The sequence below is a fragment of the Amphimedon queenslandica genome, unplaced genomic scaffold (assembly GCF_000090795.2).
Source record: "Amphimedon queenslandica unplaced genomic scaffold, v1.1 AMPQUscaffold_13304, whole genome shotgun sequence".
Classification (NCBI taxonomy): Eukaryota; Metazoa; Porifera; class Demospongiae; order Haplosclerida; family Niphatidae; genus Amphimedon; species Amphimedon queenslandica.
Genome location: NW_003546460.1, coordinates 29,754 through 43,697, shown reverse-complemented (window position 1 = coordinate 43,697; position 13,944 = coordinate 29,754). Strand labels below are relative to the sequence as shown.

At 37.7% G+C, this 13,944-nt stretch overlaps 2 protein-coding genes across 2 annotated transcripts; both read right to left on the bottom strand.

Moving 5' to 3' along the window:
* Positions 1-107: 107 nt before the first annotated feature.
* On the bottom strand, positions 108-6,515 carry LOC105313439 (deleted in malignant brain tumors 1 protein-like). Its single transcript, XM_019998812.1, has 23 exons — positions 6,395-6,515; positions 6,181-6,348; positions 5,954-6,127; positions 5,673-5,852; positions 5,453-5,620; positions 5,121-5,303; positions 4,886-5,068; positions 4,654-4,812; positions 4,420-4,599; positions 4,201-4,371; positions 3,971-4,138; positions 3,702-3,860; positions 3,235-3,639; positions 2,827-3,183; positions 2,612-2,779; positions 2,398-2,556; positions 1,912-2,292; positions 1,698-1,862; positions 1,479-1,646; positions 1,267-1,434; positions 976-1,128; positions 639-930; positions 108-449 (listed from the first exon to the last, which is right to left on the bottom strand). Exons 1-23 carry the CDS (start codon positions 6,513-6,515, stop codon positions 254-256), a joined length of 4,626 nt encoding a protein of 1,541 aa, XP_019854371.1. The 3' UTR covers positions 108-253.
* An 8-nt stretch (positions 6,516-6,523) lies between these two features.
* Positions 6,524-13,938, bottom strand: LOC105313438 (deleted in malignant brain tumors 1 protein-like). The gene is made up of 23 exons (XM_011406876.2): positions 13,841-13,938; positions 13,571-13,741; positions 13,337-13,510; positions 13,102-13,290; positions 12,470-12,634; positions 12,207-12,392; positions 11,938-12,102; positions 11,608-11,766; positions 11,380-11,556; positions 11,087-11,260; positions 10,483-10,650; positions 10,240-10,398; positions 9,730-10,134; positions 9,339-9,674; positions 9,126-9,293; positions 8,908-9,075; positions 8,430-8,801; positions 8,203-8,367; positions 7,989-8,153; positions 7,608-7,775; positions 7,236-7,388; positions 6,910-7,189; positions 6,524-6,843 (listed from the first exon to the last, which is right to left on the bottom strand). Exons 1-23 carry the CDS (start codon positions 13,896-13,898, stop codon positions 6,663-6,665), a joined length of 4,506 nt encoding a protein of 1,501 aa, XP_011405178.1. The 5' UTR covers positions 13,899-13,938; the 3' UTR covers positions 6,524-6,662.
* Positions 13,939-13,944: the final 6 nt, after the last annotated feature.

The window sequence follows — 13,944 nt, the reverse complement described above, 5'->3', positions numbered from 1 at the left end:
TGTGGAAAATCATGAGTCACGGGGCCCACACGAGAAGTTGATTGGGCGAAACTGCACTACAACATAGATATCTATGACTACAATGAATAGTGTAAAATCACAGGAAATTTAAGTGCAGACTATAATAAGAAAGTCTTCAATGTAAAAGGAACATAAAATATTAAGTATATATAAAAGCAGTAAACAATGACAAAAACAGCTTTGAATGTATATGCATGTATGTGAACAAAAGAGCAGCAAAGTCTTTCATGTATTACATTTTATTTAATCTATCAACTAGTTCATCTTGATCAGCAGTGTTGAAATCCTCCAGTCCCTCTTCCTCCAGCCCCACCATTGGATTGTTAACTCCTGTATCGCCCAACCCAGACATCTTCACTCTTGGCTCATTAAGAACAGCATTTGTCCGGATCACTTTCTGACGCATGAAGAAAACATAAAGAATCATACTAAAGGAGGAGAAACAAACAAGAATTAATATTATATTCCATGTTTGCTTGTTAGACCTTGTTTATACTCTCGTAGCAATAATTAAGATGTGCTTGCATGTAGATAAAAAAGGTGACAAAATGTTACATGCACAACTTATCATGAAGGAGTTTCAAAATGCATTCTTTATTAGTATCACATTGACTTACCCAATGGTAATCAGTATAATAAGGATTAGGAATATCATTACAATAGCTAGTCCGACTGCTGCACTATTGGTAGACACAACTTCAGAAGTGCCACTAGTAGGAGCAGGAGTAGAATCTACACACATGACACCAGCTACTGCAACATGAGGATACAGCGAGCGTCCATCATCAGGACTCAATATGCTGGATTGACAATCTTGCAGTGAGTTTTCAGTCCCTCCACAATCAACTGAGCTTAGCACAATGGTCCTGTTTGGCTTCCCATAAGCAGAACCTCTGACAGCCGTGCCACCTATAAAATAATAAATATTATAATTCTTTTTCATGATTAGTATACCTGTGTGTCCCAATTGAGAACATACAACTCTTGCTGCATTGTCAGTCCATGAATTATCAGATATAAGTCCCCAGGTGTTGTAATAGCAATATTGTACAGTTCCTTGAGTGTTTGTAGTTCCACCAGACAACTGAATATCACCATCTTGACAATCTGCAACAAAAAACAAAGGAAGTATAAATCATCAGGAAATTGAGCAGGGGACATTGGGTAAATTTTACCAAAAATTAAAAAGTGAGATTTTACCACTTTTATAATTTTTTTCTGACTTATATTGCATATTTTGCTTACTTTCTTGGCAGACTATTCCTATGACATTATCACGAGAACATGTAAATGATCCATAGTCTTTCTTAGCACAGTCCAGTACTGTAGGCTCATATCCTTTACAGTCAAGCTCTGATATAACAATGGATCCATCTCCATCACCATAATAAGAATTATTATACACAGTTGGCTCTGGATCATAAATAAAATGAATGCTTGACTTTCAAAATACTTACCAAGCAGACCATAGCCCAGTTCTTTACAGATCACGTATGCATCAATTGCAGTAAATTTATTAGCACATATGGTTCCCCAAATGCCATTACTGCAAACCTCAACTCTTCCTTCAGTTGTAAAGCTGCCATTAACCAAACGGACACTTCCTTCCATACAATTACCAGACTCTATAAATACAATAAAATAACAGCTCAACTCTTTATTCTGCTCTATCTTACCATAGCATCTTAATCCAATGGCATTAGGACAAGTTGATTGACAAGTATCAATGACCTGACAGTCACTGAGCAAACCAGCATTTGGGTTAGCCTCACAAGTGATGTTCTGGAATAAACTGGTGTTTGAAATACTTCCAAATCGACCATCACTAAATATAACAGTCACTAAAAACAAATGAATAAATAAATAAATAATAATTCAGTTATTTCTTACAGTCATAGCTGGAATATCCCAACTGTCTACAGGCAACAGTAGCCTCTGTGGTCCCAAGGTAGCAGAATGGTGACCAGTACCCTCTGTAGCAATACTCTAGATTGCCTTCAGGGATACCACCTTGACCTCCTCTTTGTCTCAATGCTCCATTAGTGCACTCACCACCAGTAGCAGCAGGAGGAGGGACACACTGATCAGGAGTGTAGCACTTGACTCCAGCAACATCATCAGTAGCAAGGAGTGCTTTCCCTTGAGCCAGTGAAAGTGTTGAATAAGAGCAATCACTGAATGTAGCCTCATCTCCATTGCAGGAAACATTCCTGAAGTGTATCGTGAGGTTATTTGGTTTTCCATACTGTGAACCTCTTACAGCAAGAGTCCCTATAAAAATGCCAAATAATAAATAGTAATAATAGTATAGTGTAATGATAAATAATAACAATAAGTAATAATAGTGACGATGATGATGTAATGATAATGGTTTACCTTCAGCTTGATACCCCAGTTGCTGACAGATAACTTGAGCAGTTGACAGTGTCCAGACTGAGTCAGATATCAGGCCCCAGAGGTTATCAAAGCATATCTCAACAGTCCCTTCATAATTCCACTGACTACCAACAAGCCTAATATCACCATCAGTACAATCTGAAGTATAAATAACCAATTACAATATTAGTAATGATAAATATATGACACTCACCATATCCACAGAGTACTCCAGCTACATTGTTACGGGAGCAGGTAGTGTTGGGGTAGGTCTGTTTCTGACAGGCAGCAAGGGAATTCTCATATCCACCACAACCAAGATTAGAATAGACTATTGGGAACTGACCAGCACCAAATGTAGAGTTTGTGAAGACATAGGGCTCTGAAATAATAATAAAGTATTATTATTATTATTATTATTATTGTTACCTAGTTCAGGGTGGCCCAGTTGTTTGCATACAACGTAAGCATCAGTTTTATCAAATCCTTGATCACAGACAGCTCCCCATACTCCATTAACACACACTTCTACTCTTCCCTCATTATCAATGACACCATCAGCTAGTCTCAGTGATCCTTCAGGTGAGCACTGATTAGAAGGTATTGTATTATCGTAACATCTTAGCCCAAGGTTGGTACTGCAGTACGGAGTACAGGATGGGTCACTGGGCACCAGGGTACACTGGGTTATGCTTGACTCTGATCCAGTGCAGCTAACTCTGTCAAACAAACTAATGTTCATTAAATTGGCTGTAGCATAATTCCCATTATCAATTATAGAGCCCCCTATAAAGCAGTGAAAACAATGATAATAGCAATAAAAATATTAGCACTTACATGAGTATGCAGTATAGCCTAGATCATTGCATGCAATGGAAGCAGTGACAGGGTCCATGTTACAGAATGGAGACCAGTATCCATTGTAGCAATATTGTACGCGACCATTACCAGGTGAATCGTCAGGATTTATCCTAACGGTCCTATTCTGAGCAGCTCCACACTGGTTCCCTTGTGTATTGTATAGAGGAGGAGTAGCAATGCAAGGTGGATCAGTTGGCACGTCATAAATACAGTCTACACCAGCCACTTGAGCAGTGACTAGTTCCTTTTTGCCGTTGTTTAGTGAGAGCTTTGTCTTAGAGCAAAGGTCAATGTTAATCTCATTTCCAGAACAAGCAACAAACTTGAGATGTATGGTGAGGTTGGATTTACCATAAGACGAACCAGTAGTAGGGACAGCATCTAAAAATTAAAAAAATAATATTAATAATAATAATAATAATAATTTAAATATAGGTTCTTACTTCCTCCAGTGTATCCTAGTTGATTACATACTACTCTAGCACCATTGGCGTCCCATCCCTGATCAGATACCTGTCCCCATCTTCCACTATAACAAACTTGTATGGTCCCTTCGTTCTCAAAGTTACCACCAACCAGTCTCACTTGACCATTGGCACAACCTGTTGTTATAAATAAATAAATAAATAAATAAATAAATAAATAAATAAATTAATTAATTAATTAAAAACACTGAGTAAAAGAACACAGTATACTACTAGTATATGCTCACCATCTTTGCAGGCTACACCCACAGTGTTCTGTACAGGGCAACTGTCATAAGGATATATTGTCTTCTGACAGTCAAAGAGTGTGTTCTCCCACCCATAGCATAGGACGTTCTTCCATGGAGCTGGGCCAGTGGCAAGACCAAAGGTTGAAGTCCAATAAGTTGTAGGACCTTAAAAATAAATAAATAAATAAATAGATAAATAAATAAAGGAATAAGAAATAAAATAATACCTGATCCTCCATATCCTAGTGATCTACACAATACAAAAGCATCAATGGAGTTCCAGCTTCCATGACAGATAGCACCCCAGAGGCCATTAGTACATATCTCTACTCTTCCTTCCTGCTCTATTGTTCCATTCACAAGTCTAAAACTGCCATCAGTACATTCACCAATATTATCTATAAAATATCAAAATAAATTATTATTAAATGTCAGCGCATGCTTACTGTAACATTGGACGGAATATTCCTTGCCACACCTTGAGACACTGCGCCAGCAACCACCGTTACCTTTACGTATAGCAGTACACTGGTTCAAGTGGGTAGCTGAAGTGGGGCAACTTAAGTAGCTGAGACTACTTGGGTTATTATTCCTTCCATATCTTTCATCATTATAGATAGAAGCAACTAAATAAATAATAATAAAATAATAATAAAGTATTTCAATATTAATTTCCATACAGCTCGTGTTGAATCCCAGTGTTCTACAGACTGCAGTAGAAGCTGGAGCTGATAGGCCACAGAGTGAAGCCCAACCACCATCAAAGCAATACTCTACTCTTCCATTGTTGCTACTAGTACCATTGACTAGCCTAACTGTTCCAGTGGTGCACTCTGATTCTGTAAAATAATAATAATAATAATAATAATAATAATAATTGTTTATATTAATAATTATGTTTCTTGGACTAACTTTGATCTTTTGGGGTACACATAATACCAAACTGGTCATGATAAGCATTACAGCTGGAGTGATAATAGTAGGAACATTGAGATAGTGAGGTATGAGAAGCACTACAGGACCAAGCATAATGATCAACACCATTGTTCCCTAGTGTACTGTAGAAATATCCCCAATAACCTTCACCTCTATAATCTATAAGAGATTAGTATTGAATTAGATACAGTCATTGTTCAGTGAAGCTTACAAAGAGCTCCAGGGTAGCCCAACTGTTCACATATAAGTCTAGCAGTGTGGCAGGTGAAGCTATCATCACAGACTCCAGTCCATTTGCTGTTCTTACAATACAGAGCTAGTCCAAAATACTCTGGACCATCACTAGGACGCCATAGTTTTACATCACCATTAGTACAAGAAGAAGTTATAGTACCTGAGTTAAGTACAGGTGGTAATAGGTATGGCTATAACTTTAAAAAATTTAGACAAAATTGGTTCAAACTTTCTACACAGCATAAGGGCATCAATATGTATCAGAAAATGTAATATAAATTAGAAGTACTAATATTATTATTAATTTACCAGAGCATCCGATTCCAGCGTCATTGCTACCAGCACAGTTAGTTGATCCCAATGCTCTTGAATTGCAGGATATCAGTGAAGTCTCAGCAGATGAACAAGCAACATCATCATAAACATACGGACCATATCCTTGACCAAAGTACCTTGAACAACAATAAGTAGCAACTCCTATATTCATCATAAGAATCATGATAATCTTTTATAATATAGTCTACTTTACTTTGTTTGGTGAAGCCCAACTCATAGCAGGCAACTTTAACGTCATTACTGCCCCAGGAATCATCACAAACTCTTCCCCATTGACCGTTGTAACACATCTCAACACGACCGTTGCCTCTAAAAGGTACACCATTGTTGTTCCTTATCCTTCTGATCTGATTACCAGTACAACCACCACCGCCTACACAAAAAATTAAACTAATTTTAAAACCATTATAATAATAAAATGTTTAAGTCATCTAGTATAATATATTTTAAGCATAATATGCATTATTAGCTTACTTGGACAGACAATCCCAATTATCTCATTATACAAACAGCTAACGACCCCAACTGGATACGGTCTTGGACAGTCAATAATCCTGTTTTCATTACCAGCACAGTTGAGCCCATCAAGCAAAAGGGGAGTTGATATATTACCCAGACCATAATAAGACCACATGCGATATGCAGCTCCTGTAATAGAATCAATATAGTACATGTATATATCATTGCAGTACTCTACTGACCTGTTGTTTGGAATCCAAGCTGTCTGCAGGCAACTTGAGCATCAACAGTTCCAAAGCTATTGTCGCAGACCCAGCCCCAGTTACCGTTAATGCAAATCTGCAGGTTCCCTTCCCATGGGCCACTACCCCAAACTAATCTCAGGTCATTCTCAGTACAAGACTGAGATTCTACAGTAATTGAATATTATAAGACTAGGCTGCATGATAAACTTACTGCTGGTCACAATAAAGACAGATAGAAGCAACAATAGACTGATCCTCCCCATTGCTTTACATGCAGCAACACACACCAACGGAAAGAGATGAAGAAAACAAAATTTTGGGTGGTCCCGCATAAATTATATTCATAAATCAGAATCCACCCATGAATGGAGTAAAAATACAATAATAATATATGAGCTAGTTCTGTTCAGCATGTGATGTGCATGTGCATAAACTGCAGCAGTTAATCTATCTATAGCAGAGGTCCATGATATTCATAATCATTCGTTCATTAGCTGTAGCATCTCATCGTCTTCTTCTTCATCATCTTTCTCTCCGTTTGGCCACATGTTTGCTGTAGCCATTGGATTGCTTGCATCTTGTGGGTCACTGTTTAGCGTGACTATTGGAGAATACCTCTTTGGGCCTTTCCTCCACTTATAAACCATAAAAGCAACCAAACTAAAAGAGACAGAGAAGCATATTACATAGCTCAAATTAAAACTACATTATAATGCAGATCCTTACCTAACAGATATTGCAATGAAGAGTGCTAGTAATAATGATAGCACTGTTAGTCCTATACCGGATGATGAGAGGCGATGCGATGAAGCTGAAGGTGGTATTGTAGCTGCACTGCATCTAACACCAGCAACATTAGCTCCAGCTAAACCACTGCTTTGATCTTCAGATAAGTGAGTATATTGACAACTACTGATGGAGGATTCAGACCCACTGCATTGAGTGTTACTAATCAATACTGGAGCGTTAGGTCTGCCATATGGTGAGCCAATCCTTGCATTACCACCTTATAATACGAGATCAATATTTATGCATCTTTCATATTTGATTACCTTGGAAGTTGAGCTGTCTGCAAACAACTTGAGCTTCTGAATCACTCCACCCTCCATCAGTGACCAATCCCCATGTGTTGTAATAGCATACCTCTACAGTTCCTTCATTGGAAGATGACCCATTGATAAGTCTCACAGCACCATTACTGCAACCTGTGGAGTATATTAACAAGTGTCACTTATAGCAGGATATTAATTGCCTATATAATTTTATACTAGTAATAGCAACAACCATCAACCATGCACTGTAGAAAAGCTGTTTATTAGTGTGAGACAGTTAGTATGAATATAACAATATTGATATCTGATATACTATTTGCTGCACACCCACTGTAATACATTGTTACTTTATACAGGATTTTATTACTATACCTTCTTGGCAGGCAACTCCTACTACGTTATTCCTAGAGCAAGTGAACATCCCATAAATCTGCTTATTGCAGCCAACAATGCTGGACTCGTATCCTTTGCATGATGTATTGTAGTAGACTATAGCTCCATCACCATCACCATAGTGAGAATTAGTATACACAGTAGGCTCTGTATAAAGGAGAGAGAGGGTGTGACAGTACTAGTAAACAGTGGATATTGATCATGTTTCATGAACTATAGCCTGTTTATAAAGTACAAACTCCTGTAAGACAATATGTGAATCAAGGTCATTGCAGTAGCATATAAGAATGATACTCTGATACTTTTCTAGATACTTTTAAAATACTAAATTCTTTTTTCTTTTTTTGTTGCTATTCTTACCTGACATTCCAAGTCCAAGTTCTTTGCAGGCAACAAAAGCATCAGTCACATCAAATCCAACACCACAAACTGATCCCCACACTCCTTTATAGCACACCTCCAGTCTACCCTCAGTTTTAGTACCATTGACTAATCTCACCTGACCTTCTTGACAATTTGCAGCATCTAAAACAACAAAAATGACAATAATAATAATAATAACTAGCGGTATTACCATAGCAGCGAAGTCCGACAACATTTTTGCATGTTGACTGACAGCTATCAGCTATGAGACAGTCTCCTAACTGGTTGGCTGCAAGATTGAGGGCACAGGAAATATTCTGAAATAAACTAACACCAGCCAGGGAACCAAACCTGCCATCAGTAAAGACAGCAGTCACTGTAGAAGAAAAATAAAATAAAATAAATAAATAATGATGTAAAATAGTACTATCTTCTTACTGTCATAGCTAGTGTGTCCCAACTGTCTACAGGCAACAGTAGCCTCATTGGGTCCAAGGTAGCAGAATGGCGACCAGTTTCCTTTATAGCAAAACTCCAGTATGCCTTCTCCATTATTGCTACCACCGACCAGCTTCACACTGCCATCACTACAGGCAGTGCCTGAGGACGGAGGAGCTACACAGTTTGCTGGTATATAACACTTGACTCCGGCCACATCAGTAGTGGCTAGTTGTGTCTTTCCCTGAGATAAGGAGTATGTGTTGTAATTGCATTGACTAATGGAGTCTTCAGTACCAAGACATGCAACGTTACTTAAGTGCAGCCTCATGTTGGGTTTACCAAAATGAGATCCAGTTACACTTTGTGTACCTAAAGAAATAACAATAATAAACTCAGTATTGATAAACTTTATACTCTTCCTTTATACATTAATGGTAATACAATCTATCATTAGTGTCATTATTATTACTACTACCTGATGTTTCAAATCCTAACTGTCTACAGACCACAACAGCATCTTGCTGGCTCCAGTTAGTATCAGCTATCAGTCCCCACAGATTCTCAAAGCAAACCTCCACTGTTCCTTCGTATGTAGCACTGCTTGATAGACTATTGACCAATCTTACATCACCATCATTGCAATCTAGCAAAAGATCAATAAAATAATTATGTTTATTATAATTAATCACTTACCATATCCACAGAGCACTCCTGCAGTGTGCTTACGTGAGCAGACAGTGTTCTCATACTGTACTTTGTTGCATTGAGTGATGGTTGATTCCCATCCACCACAAGTCACATTGGAATACACTATAGGATAAGTACCATCACCAAACTCGGAATTAGGGAGAACAATTGGCTCTATAAATAACACAATTATAATTAAAATTATAAATAGAGGGTTACCTGTGTCAGGTAGTCCTAGTTGTTTACAGACAATATTGGCATCAGTTTTAGTAAACCCTTGATCACAGACAGTGCCCCACACTCCATTAACACACACTTCAATCCTTCCTTCATTCTCTATTATTCCATCCATCAATCTCACGGCTCCATTGGTACATATTCCCTGATTGAAGCACCTTATTCCCAGGTTTTTAGAGCAGAAAGGAGTACAAGATGAAGGAGATTGGTGGTATGTACAATGAAATGGTGTACTCTCAGTTCCAGTACAAGTGACATTATCAATTAAACTGACATTCATTAAGTTACCAAACTCTCCTGATTCAATGATACTACCGTCTAAAAGACACAGTAACAACAATATTAATGATAATAATAATTGTATTATACTTACATGAGTATTGACTGAATCCAAGGTATCTACAAATGACCATTGCTAGTTTATTATCCATCTTACACAATGGCGACCAGTATCCATTGTAACAATACTCTACCCTGCCAGCACTCTTGGTGCTATTCTCAGTGAGTCTTACAATATTATTTAGTGGTACACACTGTGGCCCTGGGGTTGTATCATAATATGCTGCTTTGGTGCCACAAGGAGGATCAGTAGGTTCATCATAAATACAGTCTACTCCAGCTACATTAGTGGTAGCTAGTTGCTTTCTGCCTCCCCATAGTCCCAATTGATAGTTAGCACAGTCTATCAGCTTCAGTTCATGCCCGGAGCATTTGACATTCTTTAGTAATATCCTGTTATTGGGCTTGCCAAATGCTGAACCAGTGTAAGGTTTGAATACTACAAAAAGAAACAACAACAATAATAACAACAACAATAATGACAACAACAATAATAACAATAATAACAAATACACTATTTAAACACAAGTGCCCTTCTTCTTACTTCCCGATGTGAATCCTAGTTGCCTGCAGACGACTTTAGCATGACTTGCATTCCAGCCAGCATCAGAGACGAGGCCCCACATATGATCCATGCACACCTCAACCGTCCCTTCATTAGCAAACCCACCACCAACAAGCCTCACGTCACCATCAGAGCAATCTATGTTGAAACATTAATAATTTGAAGTTTGGTACGGAATTATGAAAACATAGGAATGAAATGTGACAAAAAAGTTTCATTTACCGTCTTTGCAAATGAGTCCAATAGTGTTTTGTGGTGAGCAGCTGATGCTTGGGAAGGTATCTTTAGTACATTCAGTAAGAACAGTCTCCCATCCTTTACACTTTAAGTTGCTGTACACAATGGGGCCTGTACTCTCGCCATATTTGGAACGATAATAAACATTAGGCGCTATACAAGAGAAAAGGAATAATGTATAAAGTATATTTTATTAAAATTGAAAAAAAGTTAAGTTGCAATCAGTTAATGGGATGTATAGATGAATACGTGAACAGCAATGAATATTAATAATGCATTGTTGTCAAACTTCATGTGATTTTGGAATGACTGGAACTGGCTCTGTTTAATGATTATAGTGACACTCAGTAAAATGTTTTATTAGCATGAATGATGTCAATGAATATTAATCAATCATTGTGGTGAGCTGACAGGTGACTGTTAATGAATATCGTTAAGTTGTTGACAGTTAAAAGACTCAGAAATGAATAAACTAAAGTAATTCAATACAGGGCCTCATGTGATGATGCGTATAAATAAAAATAATGGAATATTAAGCGTTGTATGATTGAATAATCATTAATAATAATAATAATAATTACTAGCTTACATGGTCCATTATATCCAAGCTCTTTGCAGATGACATAAGCATCACTTTGACCGAACCCGTTCTGACAGACCGAGCCCCATATGCCACTGAGACACACTTCAACACGACCTTCTTGAGCTAGCGTACCATTAACCAGCCTTGACTGACCATCAGTACAAGTAGTAAAAGCTGTGTCTATTAAAAATATAATAATAAATGATGAGGTACAATCGTTTGTGAATATAATGTATTATTAAAGTGATCTTATGGAAGCTATTTCTCAATTATAATGTTCAAGTATCATCAAAACTTACTGTGACATCTTAGTCCAACTTCGGTGGTGCATTTTGATACAGAAGTGAAGCAAGCCGATCCTTTCATGGTGTTATTGCACTGACCCAGTGATGGAGTGGTAGAGGAGCAAGAGAAAGTATTAAATACACTTCTAATGTCAGATCTATTGAACCTTTGATCATCAATGATTGTAGCCACTGAATAAATAAATTAATTAATTAATAAATAATAATAATAATAATTCTTACAAGTTGAGTTATAGCCAAGTTGTTTGCATATTAAAGATGCAGCAATACCAGTGAGACTACAGACTGGGTTCCATCTTCCTTCATAGCAGTACTCCACCCTACCCTCACTGGTTGTGTTACCATTCTGAAGCCTCACCTGTCCATCCGTACATGTCTTACCTGTTGGAGCAGAAAAATAATTTATATTATAATTGTTAAATAATAAGCATAATTTTCTACGAATTACTACAGTAAAATTTTGTGGATGGGTAAGCAACAATAACTCAAAAATGAATGGAATCAAAAAATACATTTTATGTATACATTTCATCATTAATGGTCACAACTAACTTATGATTGGTTTGTAACAGATGACTCCAATCTGGTCGTTGAGTGACGTACAACTTGAGCGATAAGTATAAGAGCACTGAGAGAGATCAGTATTGGTGGATCTACAGTAGAACCGATAGGTATCGGTCTGCTTGTAGTAACCATAGTACCCTTCCCATCTAGTGTCTGAAAGAGAAAGAGAGAGAGAGAGAGAAAGATTGTGATATAGCAATCATGATTCCTAGCCAGTGTTTCATATAGTACTAATAAGTGATGAAATGTCTACTCACTAAGAGCTGCAGGGAAGCCTAACTTCTTGCATATAAGTCTAGCGTTATGACAGGACCAACCATCATCACAGAACCCGACCCAGCGACTGTTGTTACAGTACAAAGCAAGACCGTCATTATTGGGACCTATACCATAAGGTCTGAATAGCTTCACAGCACCGTTTGTACAAGAACCAGTCACTTCACCTATAAGCAATTGCAGTAATGATGATAATAATAATAGTGATTATTTAAATATACACAATTACACAATCATTCTTTACCTCTGCAGCCAGCTCCAGCATCTTTAGAATGAGAACAAGTATTAGCTCCAAAGTTATCGTGAGTACAAGATGTCAGTTGGTTATTAGAGGAAGTACATCCCATGTTGCTTAACCAGACCGGCCCATAACTTTGACCATATGTAGCACAGCAGTATGATGAAGCAGCTGATGGAGTGAGACAAGTAACAACATAGCTACAATACATTAATATATATACAGTGCATGAAGTTATTTTTGTTGTATAAACAAACTGACATTAATCAAAGCTGTTGTATTCGTAGCTGGCATTGGCTGCCAAGAATAATAATATCAACAATCAAGTCAAACTAAAACAGCCATAACTTGAAAAATTGAAGTCGGAATCAACTCAAACTTTCTACATAGCATAAGGGCATCAATATGTATCAGGAAGTGTAATAAAAATTGGAGGTGATTGTGGAGCCATTTTCGAAAAAAAACTATGGGCTATAGTACAGGGGATTTTTCAGATTTTGGCTCATTTTTTCAAATGGCCATAACTTAAACAATTGAAGTTGGAATCACCTCAAACTTTCTACACAGCATAAGTACATCAATATGTATCAGAAAATATAGTAATAATTGTAAGAGCAAATATTTCATAATATGATTACCTGATGCAGTATATCCCAACTGTCCACAGGCCACTTTAGCATCAGGTGTACCCCAACCAGAATCACAGATTGATCCCCAGCGATTACTGTGACATATCTCTACACGTCCATAAGATTTAAATGGAGTCGATGCTTGATTTCTCAGTAATCTAAGAGAACCTTCAGAGCAGTTAGGATTAGCTCCTTGATCTGAATAACAGTAATGAAACTGACATTTTGTGCTATTATCACTTACTTGGACAAAGGACAGCTGCCAATGCGTTATGATTGCAAGAAGCATCGCCGATTGCTTTAGGCTGTGGGCAACTCATGATATTACTTTCTGTTCCATGACAGCCTAGCTGATCCAACCATATTGGTAGACTGGGATCAGGCCAGCCATAATAAGCATATCTCCTGTACACAGAGCCTAAAGGAAAAACAAAAAACAACAATAAAATAACAATAACCAAGGAAATGTTTTGTTTACCAGTAGCATTGAATCCAAGCTGCCTACAGACCACCTTAGCCTCGTTAGTGTAGAAGCTATTCTGACAGATCCATCCCCAGCCGCCATTGAGACATATCTGTACGTTACCCTCCCATGGTCCAGCACCCCACACTAGTCTCACAGATCCTGAAGGTGAGCAAGCCTCAGGAACTGCAGGAAAAATAAGAATAAACGCACGACTCTACACCCTCTACACAACTCCTTATCTCTTCATGCATGGAGTATAGGGACTTTAGTAGTTCATTTTACCTGCTTTTCTTACTGTAGCTAGTCCAATGAGGACAAACAAAGCGAGTTGTATCTTCATGTTTTCTTTCCTTCCTTCTTTAAAAAATTTGGGCGTTGGCTCGTTT

Bases quoted from the DNA above. Each gene is read 5' to 3' on its own strand.
- LOC105313439 (XM_019998812.1), bottom strand. From the start codon at position 6,515: ATGCGGGACCACCCAAAATTTTGTTTTCTTCATCTCTTTCCGTTGGTG. The intron at 4,372-4,419 runs GTAAGCATGCGC...GATATTTTATAG, and splicing joins ATATTCCGTCCAATGTTACA to ATAATATTGGTGAATGTACT. The intron at 2,780-2,826 runs GTAACAATAATA...TTATTATTTCAG, and splicing joins ACTGGGCCACCCTGAACTAG to AGCCCTATGTCTTCACAAAC.
- LOC105313438 (XM_011406876.2), bottom strand. From the start codon at position 13,898: ATGAAGATACAACTCGCTTTGTTTGTCCTCATTGGACTAGCTACAGTA. The intron at 11,557-11,607 runs GTAAGAATTATT...TTATTTATTCAG, and splicing joins ACTTGGCTATAACTCAACTT to TGGCTACAATCATTGATGAT. The intron at 9,076-9,125 runs GTAAGTGATTAA...ATCTTTTGCTAG, and splicing joins AGGAGTGCTCTGTGGATATG to ATTGCAATGATGGTGATGTA.